Here is an 18,734-nt window from a genome sequence, read left to right on the forward strand (position 1 = left end):
AAAAAAGATTTTTTAGTCAACAGTAAAGACTTTTATTTCAAAATTAAACCTATTAACATCTTGAATGGCAATGGTCTGTGTTAAAATGAAATTTTCAAACTTTTCAGTTGACGAAATAAATGAATTTGATAAGATAATTTAAGAGACTACAATCTCGTTTAATTATTTTAATTCGGTTCATATATACCAAATTGTTGCAATATGAATGTTCAATCAAATGAATTTAGACAGTACAAAATATTAACTGCAAATAGTGTTTAATTTTTTAAGGATAAATTTTACATTAATATAATTTAAAAAAAGACTCTTAGATAAGTACAAATAAAATATAATTTGTGATAATACATATTCAGTTACAGTAATAAAATACTCTTTTTTTTTTATACATTACTAATAATTTTTTTCTTTCTTTTTACATTACTTCATATAAATATATGAATTATTTTTATTGATTAGTTAATTATACTAATACTAAAATCTTCTATTTACACATTTTTATTTTATATTTAGTATATCTTTTTTATTTATTTTACAACACAAATATCTTTATTTTAAAAAATAAATATTTATTTTGATATTTGATCATTTGTTCAAACAGCAAAATATCCTAATCATTCTAAACTCCCACATTAATCTCTCCACTCATCAAATTAAAGTTATTAGTCAAGTTAACCTCTTTAACCGGTTGCAAAATAGTAATCAACTAATCTGTTAAATATGGGTGCTATGTAGAAATAGTTTTAAAAAATAAAGACTAACAAGTCTATCCACAATAATTAAAAGATTTTTTATTTAAATAAATAAAACAGAAACCAATTTTATTGGATTTTCCTAAAACAAATTTTTAAATGTATTTATCCTCTTCTTAATATTATGTAAATCATTCTTGACAGGAATTATAGCATATGTTAAACATGGCATCTTAGAACGATTTATTTATATATTGCCTAATTCAAAATAGCCATAAATCGTGCCACCATAGTTACAACTTGAGTATAAATCGTGCCATCCTAGTAGAATTTATGTGATATTAGGCTAAAGCTCAAAGGCCTGCTACGATTAATGTGCATTTAGAACCATAACAATTCCGGTGCGATTTACGTTATCTTTGCAAAACCTAATAGACCTGCCACGACATGAATCGTAGTAACTCTGAGAAGCCTAGAACGGTTTATGGCTAGATATAAGAAGTCTATAAATAAACGAGTATGGCGTAAACAAATCATACGTGAAGCTTTTGTGAGTTTAGGGAGAGATGACTGAGAGTATTTTTCTGTTAATTCATCATCGAAAAAAATTGATGAATATACAAGTGAAGGTGTTGTGTTCTCTAGTAAAAAGCAGATAGGTGTGTTTGTAAATCCGTCAACCATTTTGATGGAATTACATAGTAGTATATTACAGAAGGTAGAAAAGTGTGGCAAAAAACGTGTGAAGCAATTATTTTTTTCGTATTCCTATATCACTGAGGCAAGGTTATGTTAAGTTTGAAAAGTACGAGATGCTGGGCGATGACGACATGCGAGTTATATTCCACAGTCAAGCAAGATTTTTCGACTTGGGCTCTATGGAGTTGTTTGCCAGAATGGTTGATGTAGATGGTAGTTCTAGTGGATCCGCTCCGAATCCGCCAACTGGCGTCATAGAAGGGAGTTCCACTGCCATTCCAGCTGATTAACCGGTGACTCCCTTTGTTTCATCCCCCATCATTTGCGGCTGATTTGCCGATTCCGGAAGATGACTTGGGTGATGAGCGTAGCTTCGGACAGCTCGTAGTTGCAATGGGAGTAGCACCTGTGGTCAGTGATGGATCCAGAAAATTTTATCAATGGGAAAAATATATATAGTATAATAATAATTTTATAATTATACTATAGGATTATAAAATATGATTATTCCTCAAATTATTTAACTAACAAATTAAAATAATAAAATAATTTACAATAGTAAATAATTTAAAATTCCATTCTTCTGGGTTTCATATTTTAAAAAGATTGAATAATCTTTTCATTGTCAATACAATTAAATGTCTCTCTTTCTATATATGTCACTAAACAATCATTTAAAAATTCATCTCCCATACGGTTGCGAAGCCGACTCTTTATGATGTTCATAGCCGAAAAAGTTCTTTCAACTGATGCAGTTGCTACAGGCAAAACTAAAGCTAACTTCAAAAGAAGAAACACTAATGGATAAACAATATTTTTTCGAATCTCAACCAATTTCTAAGAAAGAGCACCAATCCCATTTAAGTTTGAGAATTGATCATCAGAACGCACATCTAATATGAAATTCTCAAGTTGGCTATCAAGTGCCAAAAGTTGAGTAGAAGAAAATTCTAATGGATAGAATTGAGCTAACTGGATCAACTTCTCCTTATCAAATATAAGAAATGAGTGTCTTGGATTTAGACAAGCTATACAAAGAAGCAATTCAATATTCACCTCTGTAAAACGATTGTTGAGTTCTTGAAGTTGTCTATCAACTACTTGATAGAATATTTCAACTTGAAAATGATGCAAATTTGAGATCTTTTGAGCTTTGCGTCTTGATCTTCCTTGTGACACAAATATATCATCCATTTTTGGAACGGTAATATTATGTTTGTCACAAAACAATGAGACTTCATCAAGTAAACTGTAAAAGAGACTAACCATCATCTCTTATAGTTTACAACCGTTGCTTAGACACTTTAACAAATGCTATAGCATTTACAATGTCTTGATCATTCTTTTGTAATGCTTGAGATAATTCATTAGTAACTCCCAAGATATTTTTCATCAAGTGCAAGTTGAAAATGAATTCAAAGGATTGAATGACATTCAATAAATGACATGCTTTAGCTCTTTGTTCTGAATTATTTCCATCTTCCTCAACATATTCAAGAACATTGACCACGGAAGGAAACAAAGAAATTAATCGAAGTATAGTTCCATAGTGTGAACCCCATCTAGTATCTCTAGCTCTTTTCAAAGCTATTTCTTGATTCAAACCACATCCACTAGAAATTTCTCCACTTTGTAATGCTTTAATTGTCTTAGTCATTTGACTATCACGAAGCATATCTCTTTGTTTACACGAAACTCCAATAACATTGCACAAATTGGTTAATAAATTAAAAAGCAAAGCAATTTCAACTTATTTTTTTGCAACCGTTACAAGAGCTAAACTGAAGTTGGTGGGCAAAGCAATGTACATAGAAAGCATAAGAATTTTCTTTCAATATCAAAGTTTTCAAACCATTAAATTCTCCTTGCATATTACTTGCACCATCATATCTTTGGTCACGTACTCTTGATAAACTTAAATTATATGTTTCTAATAATAACTCCAATGCTAATTTTAGAGATAAAGCATTAGTATTAGAAACATGAACAAGACCAAGAAAATACTCCCTAACTTGCCCTTCTTTATTCACATACCTTAAACAAACTGACATTTGCTCCTTAATAGAAATATCGCGAGCTTCATCAACCAAAACAGCAAACAATTCATCCCCAAGATCATTTACAATAGCTTTTGTCGTTTCACTTGCAGCCGCTCTTACAATATCTTTTTGAATTGAGAAAGCTCTTAGTTTAAGATTTCCACGAGCAATTTTAAAAGCACGATCAATTTCTTCATTATGTTGTGCAAGAAAGTTTAGAAGTTCTAAAAAATTTCCTTGATTAACAGAATCATATATCTCATCATTACCACAAAAGGCCAATCCGTGTCGCAAAAGAAATATAATACAATCAATTGTGGCTGTCAAGTGAATTTGATAATTATTTTTAGCCTGCTCATATTGTTTTTCAATAGCAGCACTAATATGTTGTTTTGGCTTCATAAGTACTTTACATTTTCTCCAAGCTTGATTATGAGTACTATCATGAATCCCAACATGAGTTTGTAATCTCTCCTTTTTTTTTCAATTTGAAAAGCCAGTGGTTACAAAAGTATCGCCACCTTCATTCTCAGGTTTCATAAGATAACAACAAAGACAAAAAATAACATCTTTTGATATAATATACTCTAACCAATTGCCAGAATCATCAAACCAACTAGGATTAAATCTTCAAAAAGAAGAACCACAAGCAGTTTGCGAAAAATCATGAGTCCTTGATTGACAAGGACCTTTTTGTAAATATGCACATCTAACTTTGTCTCTGTCATTCGGATGATAACTTGAAATCTTTCGTCGTTGTCCTGGATCTGCTATAAGACTCTCTACTTCAAATTCTAAAAATCTCTTCTTGTTAGAAGAGGTCGATGAATTATTTTGGGATCCAATCTCCAATGATGAAGTTCTTTTGAAATATTTCTCCATTACTAATAGAATAAAATTATAAACCTAAATTAATTAATTAATAAAATTAATTTACAATTCTTATTGAGAAGTTCAGTATAAAATTATAAATAAAAAATTGATCCATTAACAACAGCAGCAAGCTAGCAACTAATAATATCCCAAATTTCTAATTCAAAATAACTCAATACACAAAAATAATTAACAAACAAATTAATGAAACTAAAGTATCAATTACATCAGAAAAAATTCAATCACAAATTCACAATTTCTAAACCAACTATATCAAATTATCATTTATCAAACAATGAAACAAATGAGCAAAAAATGAATGAAGCAACTAAGTGAATTAAGTATATGAACTATGTGCTAACTATTGATTATTATTGAGTCACATAAAAATATAATACTCCAACAGAAACTTGAATCTCAATTAACATCATAAGTTTGGTTAGTTGCTCATAATTTCTTGTTTCAACTTAACAAGAAAACCAACAGTCCAACACAATACCACCTGACCTAAGACCTATTGATTCTTATTCAATCACAAACCATTCCTTTATTCTAAATTCCCATTCGGCCTTTTTCCACCCCAAAAGCTTATTTATTTATAATATACATATGCTATAATTAATTGGTTACAGGATAGACTTGAGAATTTTTTGTTGTTTACCACTCTTGATAAGTTGATAGGTTGATTTGGGTTCCCAATCATGTACCAAGAGGCAAACTAAACTCCAGGAAGATGACCCAGTAGGCAGTAGCGGTGTGGCGCCAGCGGCAATAGAGAAGAGGATTGTAGAATAAAAAAAAAGAACCAGTCAACCAGAACTCCAGAAGTCCAGAAGAAATTGATGTTTGTTGAAGAAGAAGGCAGAACTGCAGAATCAGATGCCGAATTGCTGAGTGCCAAAGGAAGAAACACAGAAGAGGAACACAGTGGCAGATCTACACAAATCATAAGCAGTGACGGAAAAGAAGGTAGAACCTGAGAAGTGAGAACCACTAGACGCGGTGTGGCGGCAATGCAAGGAGAAACCGACGGAGGATGGAGCCACGCGGGAGAATCGCGGAGATACAAGGAGTCGCGGAGTCGCGGAGAGCATAAACGCGGAGTGAGTCGAGTGACAGCCTGATAGGGAGCTAGTGACACTGCCACACAGCCCACACTGGTGGAGTCACAGAGCGGCAGAAACGTGGAGTAGCGCTGTAGCGGTCTGGCGGCAGTAATTCTGGGACTTGGAGGTTGGAGGGCAGAGGCTGGAGTAGTTAGGAATTTGGAGAGAAAGGGAGAAGAAGAACAGTTTAGGGATTTGGGGCTTTGGGCTAGGACTGGGGGCAAAAGTAATTATATAATGGGGGCAATCTTGACATTTCACTAAGAACTACTCTCTATTATTTGAAATTTGACTGGGGGCAGTTGCCCCCACTGGCTTATGCATAAATCCGTCCCTGCCTGTGGTAGACAGTTCACTAGCATTCATGGAGATAAGAGAGAGAGATCCATTATTGGTGATGAAAGCGATGGCGAGGAAGACACCTCCTCCTCCGTCGTGGGCTGTCTTCCGCCGAAACCTTCTCTCCCAAAGCTTCCCCTAAGGTCGAAAATGGTGACTCCTCTTCCTCTACTTTACTCGCAACAATGCATTGAGGTAATGAGGTTCCACTCCCTCAATAACTCGTTCCATCCTCCTTAGGATTAGTATTAACAACATAAATCGTGCCAACCTATTTTGTGTTAGGAAAGACCATGTGAATCGTGCCAGGCTGGAGAGGGTCTTCTTAACTCATAAATCGTGGCACCCTATTGAAGGTTGGCCAAAATTCATGTGAAACTTATGAAATGGGATGATTTATGCTTTATTGTTAACCTTGGGGACCTAGCATAATTTATGCCTTCTTCCGCTAAGTCATCTATGCATAAATCGCCTAGGATAAAATGATTCATATATTATATAACCCTACATATCCTAGGACGATTTACATAATATTAATAACAGGGTAATTACGTTTTAGAATTCGTTTAAAGAGAATCTAATAATTTTAGCTTCCATATGATTTACTTAAGTAAAAAATTCATAATTAAAAATTTCTCTCTATTTCCCTTTATTTTTTACTACTACCTTCTTTTAATGATATCATGCATTAAAAAAAAACACATTAAATATCTGCAATAAAAGATAAAACTAAAATTTTATTTAGTATAAGATTTAGGTAACATGTTTGCAATCAAAGTAACTTGAGGTAGCGATGACATGAACACGGAGACACATGTTTGCTGTTTAGTTTGGTGAGACATATATTTTTGAATAATACGGGAGGATACGAATAGATATAAAGATACTAAATTTGTGTATCTCCAATTTAGTGAAATACTGAGATACAATTTGTGAGATACTAATTTTTTTATTTTTTTATTCTTATTTAATTTTTATATTTTTAAAATTTGTTCTTTTATCTCCTCAAACATTTTTTAATGAAGGATTATTCAATTTTTTATAAATATTTGTGTATTTTGTTTATTATTTTTGTCAAATATAATACATAAACACAAATATTTTATATCTTTGTCTTCATATTTGTGTCTTTGTGTCTATGTCTCATCCTATGCCGCAATCAAACGAAACCTAATCTACCCATGTACATGGATATAAGTAGGACGCTATGTAAAATTCAATAATGCGAGTTAAGAGTATGTAGACAAACATAAACATATAGAATAATGTGTTGAACATCACAAACCTGCTTAGGCTTATAACTTCTATGACCTTGGGTACTGCTACCTTGCATATGGCAGAACCAACAAAGCCACTCCCTCCTAAGACAATCTACAAACAAAGACATTTAATCTAAGTAATAATGCTTCAGCTAAGGAAGGTTTAGCAATAATTAACAACAAAAAAGTTGGCAAAACACACACTGCCTCATAAGAACATAGATAATCAATTAATGATATTGGAAAAAGTTGGCAAAAGGCACTCTACATCATAAGTCATAATATAGACTAATACAAACTCCATAGTAATTAAGGAAAGTTTAGCAATTAACAAAAAAAAGGGATTTATTAAAGCATCATCAAATGCTCAGACAGTCCAATCCACCAATTCATTACAAAACCCTCTAAACCCTTGGATAAAACATTAAAAATTATCCAATAATGAGAGAAAATAAAATGCTTAATCCAAATGAGGGGACAAAATAATGACCAATAATGAATACCAGTAAACCCCATGAATTAACTGCAAGGCTTTCTTTTTTTTTTTAATCCATGACATTATTAATGGAAGAAAGTAATAAAGAATGAAGAGAGAAAAAAAAAAGAGAGAGTTTAATTATTTTAAAGGAATTTATTAATTTTTATTTTAAAAATTAATTTTACGTGACAACCATACTTAAACATCAGTTGGTTATTGTTTTGCAACTAATTAAAGGGGATAGCCGATAAATTTGATGGATAAGTCCAATATGATATTTTAAAGTAATTAAAAGTACTTTATTCTTTGATCAAATAATAAGAGATCAAAATGAATATTTACTCTATTTAAAAAAAACAAAAAAAAAAAAAAAAAAAAACAAAATACAGATTACAATATATACATATACATATTCATCACTATTCTTGCTCTTACTTTACATGACATATACATAAACACAAGGAAAACGTGCGTGTTCCCTACATGATCAAAATTAAAAGAGCGTAAGAGGCCAATCCAAACATTTGGATTTTGTTTGGGTTATCTAAATAAATAAACATTATATATATTGAAGTGAGAAAATAAGAGAGATTTTTAATAACTGATTCTTTCCCCCTCAATTTACATGTATGCACAACCCAGACAATTAAACCTCAAAGGACGAATGAGATTACGACACGTGTAATTCAAACGGATGTCACGCGCGCACGCGATCCTCATCGCCAGCTGTTTGCAGTTTGGACATTTGCTGAGTTAGTTGAGGCAGTTGCAAACTGCGTTGCGAAGTGCTTCTCCAGAACCCCATTCCGTTAAACTGGGCCCACATTTCTTCTTCCATATCATCCTTCTCCGCCGCCGATTTCCTATTCACCTCCTCCGCCACCAGGTGCTCCTCCAGCAGCGTCAGCCCTTCCTTCTTCTCATTCTCTGGCGCCATCACGCCGACGCCGCCGTTTTGCTTGCTCTGCATCTGCGTCCTCTTCTTCTTCTGCATGCGCTGCCGGTCTCTCTTCATCATCGCCTTCTTCACCAGCCCCGCCGGCAACTTGTACGTCGCCAGAACCAGCAGGTCCATAACGGCGCACGGCAAGCAGCAGAACACCGCCGCGCACTCTGCCGTCGCACCGCCGGCAACCTCGCTCGTTCGCCGTCGAATTTTGGTTGGCTTAGGAGGCATAGGTGGCGGAGGTGGAACGCTTCTGCGATTCGCCGGAATTCCCTTCTCTTTCTTTTTTGTCCCCATTGAAGCAACAGAGAGGAGAAGAAAGAGAGAGAGGAAGAAAAAGCGAAGAAGAGAGACAAAGAGAAGGAAACCTGTGACGGAGGGGGAAACTGAGTTTTTGTCACCGGCGGGGATCCATTCCGGTTTGTTTTTTTATTTTTTATTTCATGAGGTTTTCCGGGAAAATGTTTTGGGAAGAGTTAAAAGGAAAATTGAGATTTGAGAAAAGAGAAAGGAATGGATGGGTGAGCTTGAAAGAAGGGATGTGATAGAGTGAATGTTGCTGTTATTACTATTATTAGATTTGTGTTCTGGCTTTTTTATCTTAGTTTTATTATCCAAGGGTCTTTGCCTCTTTTGGTTGGGGTACATTGTGTTAATGTGCTGTTCCATTTGGGTCTCACATATGCAAAGATGCTGGAATCACATCACAGACTTACTTATATTGTTGGGGGTTACAGACTTACAGTGCTGAATGCACGACAGCACGAGAGATGCTTCTGCTAACCACTTCCTCAATTTGGCCATGTATGAACGACATACATAGCATTTTGGCATTCTTATCTATAACAAGTAACAATGCAATGATGTATCAATTCAAACTAATTCTGGCCAATACACACATTAAAGTTTAAACGTTCAAACACCACCCTAGTGTCTGACACATTTAACCCACCAAACAAAATATAAATGCATGTCTTACGGGATTACATAAATTTTTATTAACTTTTAATTTTGTAAAACAAATCATTTTTATTTGGGGAAAACTATACCCATTTTGGTTGTGTTAAAAAACTATGATAATTTCGAATAAAATTAATAACAAAATGAACACAAACTGACTTATTTTTTAGAAGTGCAAGTTTAGAAGAATGGTAAATAGGATTATCCAGAAAGGACATTCAAAACATGCTACAATTACAAGTGGAGGATTATAATCGTTAAAAAAAAGGAAACAAGGTTAAGGGTTAAAACTAGTTACACAAAGCAGTGGTTTAGGTGGAATGGGAAATGCCATCTAACAACAATTTTATCTCAAGAATAAATGCCTTCAGATTCTGCATCCCCTCTTCAATCCTCACTAACATGCTAGAATGAGACATTGAAGACAGGATATTGTTTTTACTGTTGGCAGCAATGATTTTTGCTGTCTGTAACTCTTGGACCCTTGTAAAATCTGTTTGCAGTTCTTCCTCTAGAACCTTTATTTCAGCCTCCTTTAAATCACATTCAAACACACACTGGTGGAGTTCAGCAATAATATGCCCTACTTCAGAAAAACCATTATCTCTAAACTCCAAGAGCATTTCCTTCTCTTTCATGACACGTTGAAGTGCGAGTTCCTTCTCCTCTGAGATCCTCGAAATGTGCTGAATTTCCAGTTGAACAGCTTCTATCTGGCTCTTTGTACTTGTCAGCTTCTTGTTTAGATTTCCAAATTCCTTTCTTATGGCAGCAAGTTTTTCTAGAGAGAGATTCATCTCTGACTGCAACTTCGGTTTTTCTTCCTCTAGCTTCAGCAACTCAGTAGCTTTACCACTAAAATGCCAAGTTTTCGGTTGGGGGTCTGTATGCTGTGTGTTGTCAATTGCAAATAGAACCTTTTCACCTTCCCGCTTGCGATTCTCTTCCTCCAGTTTTGATTTGATGGTTGCAATATTTGCTATTACCTCAGTTTCAGATTCTTGGTTCTTCTTCTGAGCATTCACCAACCCTTCTTTGGAAGCTTGAAGGGCAATCAGTGCCTCTTTCTTTCTATTAAGATTACATGCCAAGTCGTTCACCCCTGCTCTTGCCCTTGCTTCCCTTTGCTCAAAGTAAGCGAACGATGAGGAGAGGTTTGATAATGAATATTTGAGTGCAGAGAACTTTCTATCAGCTAGAGTTCTTCTGTCATGTGCATCAGAAAGCATAAGTTTCAAGGATTCAAAGTTCTGACGCTTGACCTGAATATCATGTTCAATTACCTCAACTTCACTAGATAGCTTATCAACCTCATCCGTAGCCTTTTCCACACAACCAAGGGAAGATAGATTCCTGACACAATCTGATATTTGTTCATTAACTATTCCAAGCTTCTCCCTAGCACAATTCACTTCATCTGAGAACTTTGATGCAGTGCAATTTGCTACCTCATTCTGCTGACACTCATTGCCAAATATTGTAGGATGGTCAATGTATTCAATGTCTCCTCTACCCTGACGTTCCAGGCAAACAGTTTCTGCACTTGACAATATTTTCCCTCCATCAACTTCAACAAGCTTTTCTGGGCAGACAGTTTCTCCGCTGGTTTCTACTTTTTCTTGTCCAGAGCATGCAAGAGCTCTTTTAAGGTCATCCTTCTCCTGCATGGCTCTTTCATACAAAGTCATCAGCTTTTCATTTTCTTCATTCAGTTCATTAAGCTGATGCTGGAGATTCTCAACCACGCTTTTCAGTTCATTCTCCTCTTCTCTTGTTGTTTCAAGATGGCGACCATTGTCAACAATTGAACCAACTTCATCAACATTTCTGCCTACAGCAGCAGCTTCTTCATACAATTCAATTAGTTTGCTGTTGTCCTCAATCAATGTCTTAAGCTTCACCCTGAGTTCATCATTCTCCTTCGATAGCACAATTGCTGTCTCATGAGCCTCTGCCTCTCGTTGACTAGCTGAAGCAATTGCATCAACCATTGCTTTCAATTCCTGTTGGCCGTTGATGTTAATGACAGGCATATCAGTTGTTGATGGAAGGTCCATTTGCTCCCTTCCTTCTGTGGTTGCCTGGGATTTCTCTTGTTCAAACTTTGTTGTCAAATCATGAAGATCCCTGTAATATATTCTATTCTGTGAGTGCATTGGAGAAACATATCTTATATCACATAAAAACAATAAAGAGGAATAATTATGCTCTGCATAAACAATATGAAGAAGGAAATATGAGAAAAATCACTTTTATCAGCAAACATTATCTAAGGTAGCACTCACCGCATGTGTGTGTGTGTGAGAGAGAGAGAGAGAGAGTAAACAATACCTCTCCAATTTTTCTTTCTCTTGAAGGCAAACTTCAAGCTTTTTCTGAAGTGTGTCCATTTCGGCCTGGTTTTGTATAGCCTGTGATAGATAAAATTATGTTAACTTGTGATAGTGTGAGACTTGAACCTAAAAGTAAAACGGTGAAGAAAGAAAAAAGAGTAGTAACAAAATTTGCCTGGACCTGAATGCGGAGAAACTCATTTTCCTCCCTGAGAGAAGACTGCCAACGAGATTTTGGATCCTAGAATAAATATTAAGAATTGCATCATTTATACATGCATGAAATTTCAAAAATGCAAGATTATGACAAATAATGCATGAAGCTAAATTGTGTAGTTGCATACCTGATCGGAAACAAGAATGTTATCACCATTTACATCTTCCATTTCTGACTTTGTGTTCTACAAAATTTATAAAATGACGATGTAAACATGAAAAAATTGTAATCCCTTTCAACGGTTAAAATTAAACCAAAAACCCTAAACTCTAAACAGTAAAACTGAAGCTTTACCAGATATGTTTGATGCATAAATTTCCAATCTAATGCCTCTAACAACTGCACAGATAAAAATACAATCAACATTGCAAGATATAAACTAAAATCTTTATAAAGTAAATTATGAAATCTTTTTCTACCTGGTTTTCTAGTACCATAATCTGTTCATTCATCATTTCACGTTCACCTTCTTCAGAAAATGATTTCAACCTGTGTAGTGTGTATTTGAAGATATATAAGTAAACCACCAATCACCACATGACAGTTTAGAGAACAAAGAAAATCATTATTGATCACACGAATTCTTTGTTACTCTGACGCTATACTATATGTTGTTCCTCATTAAATGTCACATAGTATCTAAACTGCTATGTTGTCTCATGCTTGAATATACAATTTTGTGCTTTGGCCACCCGCTAACTTTCCAAATCTCAAGCATTCTTTTAGTTGTGAAGCCAAATTGAGCTACTTATGTTTGCACAGGAGACAAAACAGACCAAAAGAGCAAAACAAGGAGCCATCTTTATATATGCAATAAAAACATGCCTTTCAATTTCTTTTTTCAGCTGCAGATTTTCCATAGCAAATCTGGTCACCTCTTGATTTCGATCCACCTGGGTCCTCAGGACTTCAATTTCCTTCAGAAGCTCCTCCTTTTCATTCAGCAAGTGTGTCTCAGCTGAGATCTTTCCAGAAGCAACTCCTTCAAGCCTCTTTATCCCAGCTTCTCGAAAACGTAGCCTCATCTTTAGACCTTGGATTTCATCTTCCCTTTGTTTGGCCTGATTTTCATCCCATATTGCAACCATTAAATTTATACATTTACATCCTAAAAAATATGCTGAATAAAGACTTTTTGATATATTAAAATACTAGAAAATCATATGTTAAATATACTGAAGAGTGAAGAGCCATACAAAACCTCTAGACAACAACACAAATTTTCTTCTCGTTCAAACATAAAACTCATAAAACAAACCATCAAGTGGCAAATATATTGTTTTCCACAATACCAGCTTCATGGCAGCTTGATTTTCATCTTTCAATGCCTGCAATGCCATATCCTTCTCCTTTTCCCTCCTAAAGGCCCCAACAAGGGCAATTTCATAGTCTTTTTTCTGAAAGCAGTAAGTATCCTTATCAGTACAGAGTCATGAGAAACAAGATATATTTTCATACCGAGGAAAAAATAAATAAATAATTCCTACGGGAGTTATCCTTTTAGCAGAGGTTAATGGACTGAATGATCCATGATTGCCTTCCCACTTAAAGGATCCTGGAGAGCCTGGAAAGCTGATCACTGAAGATTCAACGTCCTGAATTTCTCCGCCTCCAACTAGACCCCGTAAACGTGATACTTCTTTCTGAAAACCAAAAGATAAAAGCTTTACAAATATGCTAATTTATTGGATATCTGTGTTCAAGAATTTCATTATATCAACATTTCTTGTAAATTAGCTTAAGCAAAAGAGAACGAGGATGCTTGAACATTAGAAATGACTATGATAGAATTTAGACAATAAATGGAAAAAGGATAAATCAAAAGTAGAGCACCTTGAGTTGTTGAATTTGAATTCTCATGGCAATGACATCTCCAGATGCATCCTCATTTACAATGGCCTGGAGAAAAATAGACAACAATATGAATAGAAATTAGTAAGACTCTATTAAAAGATTTAAACAGATACCAACACTGTTTAATCAGCTCTCATGAGAAGTATTTGTAGGCTGAAAATCGGAAGTACAGTAATAAATGAGCTCTTGAAGAGAGACATACATTGTTCTTAATAAATTTAGCGCGTTGTGCAAATTTCAATGTGCTTAATGTCTCAAGTGAGCAACTGCAAGGGTACAGCATATAAATTTGAGACTGTTAATGACCAAGAAAACAAGCTATAAAAAATTATTTAGATCATAGAGGAAGGAGATTCGCTGACCAAATGGAGGGGCTTATATTTGCAATTATGATCGTCTTTGAATTCCCTCCAAGAGAATCCTGAAAGGAAGAGACCAAAATACTGATTATTATAAGTTAATTGTTTCTAATGTGATTCCCATGATCACTTTAGCAAACAATTTCTCAAATGGAAAAATAATTAGTGAACTACCAAACATGTATTTTAGCATACAAGCATTCATTTCTGGAGTATATGGCCATAGCATCTCTCTTAGTGAGATTCATATAGGTTCTTCAAATGCAAAATTTAAGATCTTCTGGAAATAGTAATTAGCTTTGGTAATTATTCCATAGCGAATCTATTATTGCTCAATCACAGAGTTACTTTCTGGACTTCAAATCAAAGTTACTTGCACAAGAACTATTTGCTTTTTATTTTTGTAACCAGTGATATGCTTTGCCTCTAATCTATAGAATCTAATTTGGAAGTATGATGCACCACCAAAGCAATGTGAAGCTAGAAAAATCCACCACTGACCTGAAGTAAAAAAGTAAGCTTTGAATCACGGTACGGAACATGCAGCGACTTCCCATTCGATATACTTACTAAGTTCATAATCACAAGCCTGCAGGTATATCACCCAATTAATTTTTTGAGGGTAACACTAACACAACAATAGAAACACATGTATGTAATAGAATGTAATTTAAGCTTGTCAGTGAGGATAACCAACCCCAAGGTTGAAAGAGACTTGTTGATATTAGTAGCTTCCTTGAGGCGCTCCCCTTCAGCACCAGAACTTTTCTGCCTTTTGTCATCAAAATAGAAACATAATGTTAGCCATATGGGTATTAAACAAAGTAAATGGACCTTGACTTTGCTAATCTAGAACATATATAGAATCTTGCGATCCGCTTACCTCTCTGATCCAGCCAAATCAACAAGATTAAGTCTAGCAAATCGAAAGAGAGTCACTCCTTGAGATTCCCACTACGGACAAGTTAATCAAGTTTTCAGAATATCGTTGAAGAACATAAAATAAATTAAAAAATAAATAAGTTCTTTTTTTATCTGTTTTACATAAATATCCAATAAGAAAAAATGTAAAGCATCAATATTAGTCACCTGACTCTCAATGTTGCAAGTAAATACACTGTGAGAACGACTGCTAGCATGATTCATATTTGTAGCAGCCACCTTTCTATTTGCGGCGCCCTAAATAATATCACATTATCGTTATTTTCAATCATGGCTATTAACTAATAGGATTCCATGTGCAAAAATCATTGAACAAATCTAGAAAGAATTGTGAAAATTTTGGAATAGCATAGTAGGTACTTACTACGAAACACTAAATGTTTCTAAAAATACTAAATCAAAATCAATACTGCTGATGTTAACAATGTTCCAGATCAACACAGACCTGAATAAGTTGCTGAATGACATCTCGAGCATTAGTGACTTCGACTTCCTTGATGTTTTCCACATAAACTCCTTTTTTAATGTCTTCTCTTATCTGCCACGTAGTTTTAGATGAATAAGATTAAATAGATGTATTAAAACTCTTCCAAAAATATTCAGAGAAACACTGAAATAGTAGGTCATATTCAAGCAATTTTTGTGTATTTATTATCTTCTTAGGTTCAGAGGAACCTCCAACGATATGGAAATCGAGTTTGCTACAGAATAGATACTTTGGGAACAGAGCAGAGAGAGAAAAGGTATTTCGGAAATAAGAGAGACGATTTAAAAATTAAGGAGATGCTACTTTTTTATGAATGGTTAGCAATACCTGTAGATTGTTAGATGATGGGTCCAAAAGATCAAGAATCTGTTCATTGTAAATCTCCAAGAAAGAAATTTTGCACGTAAATTTTAACTTTTCATCTCTCCGGGCCTCTTTTTCCTGGTTCATTAGAGCAATACAGACTTTTATTAGATCCTTGCTACCATAAATGTATGAATGGTCATACTGCAACATAACAATTATATCAATATATTGTTTATTAGTCATCCAAAAATATGGATGTCCTTAATCAATCCAAATTAAATATAAAAAGTTCAAATATAGAACTGGCAAGATCAACAATAAGTGGATGATTTAATGATCACTGCATAATTGTTTGATAAAAAAATATACAAGTAAAAGAAGATTTCTTAATGGATGACTATCTCAGCAAGAATATTTATCTTCCTAATAGAACCCTGTAGCCATAACATAGAAACAATATTCATCACATGATATTCGTCCAACCTACAGATGAAGCATAAGCTTAGCCTATGGCATCTAAACCCTCAATAAATATTACCTTTTGGATCCTTGAAAATAAGTGCTCAAAAATTCTTGGTGTCATCCCGCAGTTGACACTATGTCTTCTAGTTCCCCCCTCAATATCACCAAGCATGGTGTGAGTCTTCCCACTTCCGGTCTACAAGCATAATCAGTATTTTCAGCAAACAATGAGGTTAGCTCCATCAATCACATAAGTCACATTTCATAATTAGTCTAAATCACAAAAGTATCAGATAATCTCATTTTTATGACAATAGGAACATTAGAATTGAAAGACATAACTAATAAATAAATAAATTCAAAAAAAAAGTCAAAATATAGAACATCTGCTATACATATAACCTTGCAACTAACTGGAATAGAGCAAACTAAAGACTCACTTGGCCATAAGCAAACATGCAGCTGTTGTAACCTCCCATGCAGTTTTCTACCATTGGCAAACCAGCTACTTTAAAAAGTTTCTCCTGGCAAATAATTCATTCAAAACCCAGTCTTTAGAACCAATAAATAGAAATGGGACCAAAGATATATGCATATATAACTATTAAAATATGAAATGCACAACCAAATTCTATTTCGACAATATGAATGAAATTATGTGAGAAAAATCTACCTGGCTAACATTCTCATCAGCAACAAGATCAAAAGTAAATCGAGACTCTGGATGCCCAGTCCAAGTAATTGTTTGAGAACTTTCCTGCCTTACGCACTTGCTATGCCCTTGTACCGATACTTCCGCATTGCTTAGAGGGCGCATTCTGATTATAACCTAGACCAAAAAATTAAGCCAAAATCTAAATGAGCTCCCATCGAGTCAAAATCCATCCTAAGTATATATTATTACGATTACAAATAAATTGAAGTGCACAAAGAATTACAAAACTAGCTTGAATTTTACTAGCAAAAACTATAAGGTATGAGATTCAGTTATTTGAAATTAAAAAAAAAAATTCTAAACCATCACCTACTCACTAAACTACTGATCTCAATAAGCAATATTGTACCTGCACATTGTGCTCCTTCCAGAAAGAAGGATCTTCGTATAACTCAAAACTCTGAGCGGAGGAAACTGCGGTGCTGCAAGTAGCAGCGGAGGAAGCTTCTTCGTCGTTATCCCAGTTGCTGATGCTCCGAACCCCTGAGCTCTGAAAAACGCTGTCCTTGGCCGCAGATTTGAGAAGATCCGGAGTGTTCTGAACTAGCGACATCTTATCCGAGGAAGGGTGGTGGTGGAACCCGAACCTGCTCTTAATGGCGCTCGCAGCCTCCGACAGAAACGGCATCGCGAAGAAGAAGACAAAGAAGCACGATTCCGGTGGAAAATTTTCAACGGAAAAAAAGGAAGGGATGAATTCGTTCACTGTAGTAAGTGGTGGAATTGGGAAACGGGAAATGTGAAATATGAAACTGGAAGGTAGAAATGGCGGAGAGAGAAAGGGATTCTGTGATCAAACGGTGCAGAGTGGTTTTGATGGACGGTTCGGATGCATTTAATTTAAAGTTCGGGGACCGTTTGAGATTGAAGTTTTCAAATTTTGGAAGGTTGGAGCCAACGTCCAACTTTTTATGACCATTATTTTAATAATATTTCCTTATAATGTTAATTTTTCGGCCATTTAAATATATAATGGGCCTCTTGGAATATGGGCTGGGTTCAGTTATTTCTGGCTCCGTTTATTTACCAAAAAAAATACACTAAAGAGATCAAAGAAAAGAAAAATAATTTTTCAATATTGCTATTCAATAAAATAATGACATATTTATGGACTCTTCGTTTTAAAATAAAAGTAGATAGAGTAAGCACATGTTTAAAATTATGTATTTTATTAGTTCAATAAAAGGAATCTAATGTATTTATCAAGTTAATTATTTTTTTTATTCATAAAAATTTAATATATTAATAAATTTATTTATGAACATCCATAACTCATGAAAACAGATTATTTAAAAGTATATCTATCAATATTTTTTATTTTTATAAGTAAAAATAATAATTTATTCATTTTTCATAGGTACAAACTTGTTTCGTTTATTTATTTATTGGTAAATGTATTGGTGTTCTAAAGTTTTTATAAGTTAAAATAATAATTTACGCTATTTTATCCTTTAACAATTTCTTTTTTCTTTTTTCTGAAAAAAATATAGCAAAGACAACAATGAACAAAGACTGTATTGTGAACTATGTAGCTTGTATATATAGCTTGATGCACTATATTTTGAATAGCAATTCTATTTTCTGAGTTCCACATAATTTTGGAAGAAGAATGGTAAAATATGTTAGACACATTTTGTATATTCGAAATAGTAGAGAAATATTTGAGTAACA

At 34.3% G+C, this 18,734-nt stretch overlaps 3 protein-coding genes across 3 annotated transcripts; all 3 read right to left on the minus strand.

Annotated features, from left to right (window-relative positions):
* Positions 1 to 1,674: 1,674 nt before the first annotated feature.
* LOC110265217 (uncharacterized) lies at positions 1,675 to 3,829 on the minus strand. Its single transcript, XM_088495295.1, has 4 exons — positions 3,423 to 3,829; positions 2,821 to 3,067; positions 2,052 to 2,225; positions 1,675 to 1,794 (listed from the first exon to the last, which is right to left on the minus strand). The coding sequence occupies exons 1-4, from the start codon at positions 3,827 to 3,829 to the stop codon at positions 1,675 to 1,677; spliced, it is 948 nt and encodes a 315-aa protein (XP_088351421.1).
* A 4,065-nt stretch (positions 3,830 to 7,894) lies between these two features.
* On the minus strand, positions 7,895 to 8,997 carry LOC148547096 (uncharacterized). Its single transcript, XM_088497466.1, has one exon. It carries the CDS (start codon positions 8,723 to 8,725, stop codon positions 8,180 to 8,182), a length of 546 nt encoding a protein of 181 aa, XP_088353592.1. The 5' UTR covers positions 8,726 to 8,997; the 3' UTR covers positions 7,895 to 8,179.
* Positions 8,998 to 9,567: 570 nt separating this feature from the next.
* On the minus strand, positions 9,568 to 17,848 carry LOC107613409 (P-loop containing nucleoside triphosphate hydrolases superfamily protein). The gene is made up of 22 exons (XM_016315385.3): positions 17,413 to 17,848; positions 17,022 to 17,177; positions 16,789 to 16,872; positions 16,425 to 16,544; positions 15,908 to 16,021; positions 15,539 to 15,631; positions 15,241 to 15,330; positions 15,035 to 15,105; positions 14,849 to 14,923; positions 14,653 to 14,740; positions 14,155 to 14,213; positions 13,995 to 14,058; positions 13,772 to 13,837; positions 13,426 to 13,581; positions 13,231 to 13,335; positions 12,764 to 12,999; positions 12,358 to 12,427; positions 12,233 to 12,277; positions 12,066 to 12,122; positions 11,903 to 11,962; positions 11,720 to 11,799; positions 9,568 to 11,515 (listed from the first exon to the last, which is right to left on the minus strand). The coding sequence occupies exons 1-22, from the start codon at positions 17,689 to 17,691 to the stop codon at positions 9,700 to 9,702; spliced, it is 3,984 nt and encodes a 1,327-aa protein (XP_016170871.1). The 5' UTR covers positions 17,692 to 17,848; the 3' UTR covers positions 9,568 to 9,699.
* Between the last annotated feature and the right edge of the window lie 886 nt (positions 17,849 to 18,734).

Source organism: Arachis ipaensis, chromosome B8 (assembly GCF_059453495.1).
Source record: "Arachis ipaensis isolate K30076 ecotype BB chromosome B8, ASM5945349v1, whole genome shotgun sequence".
Classification (NCBI taxonomy): domain Eukaryota; kingdom Viridiplantae; phylum Streptophyta; class Magnoliopsida; order Fabales; family Fabaceae; genus Arachis; species Arachis ipaensis.

Coding starts and splice junctions, on each gene's coding strand:
- LOC110265217 (XM_088495295.1), bottom strand. CDS start 3,829: ATGAAGCCAAAACAACATATTAGTGCTGCTATTGAAAAACAATATGAG. Junction 2,226..2,820: donor AAGCATGTCATTTATTGAAT/GTCATTCAATCC, acceptor GCTCTTTCTTAG/AAATTGGTTGAGATTCGAAA. Junction 1,795..2,051: donor AATTTTTAAATGATTGTTTA/GTGACATATATA, acceptor CACTGACCACAG/GTGCTACTCCCATTGCAACT.
- LOC148547096 (XM_088497466.1), bottom strand. CDS start 8,725: ATGGGGACAAAAAAGAAAGAGAAGGGAATTCCGGCGAATCGCAGAAGC.
- LOC107613409 (XM_016315385.3), bottom strand. CDS start 17,691: ATGCCGTTTCTGTCGGAGGCTGCGAGCGCCATTAAGAGCAGGTTCGGG. Junction 15,331..15,538: donor TCATTCAGCAACTTATTCAG/GTCTGTGTTGAT, acceptor GATATTATTTAG/GGCGCCGCAAATAGAAAGGT. Junction 12,278..12,357: donor TTATGGTACTAGAAAACCAG/GTAGAAAAAGAT, acceptor TTATCTGTGCAG/TTGTTAGAGGCATTAGATTG.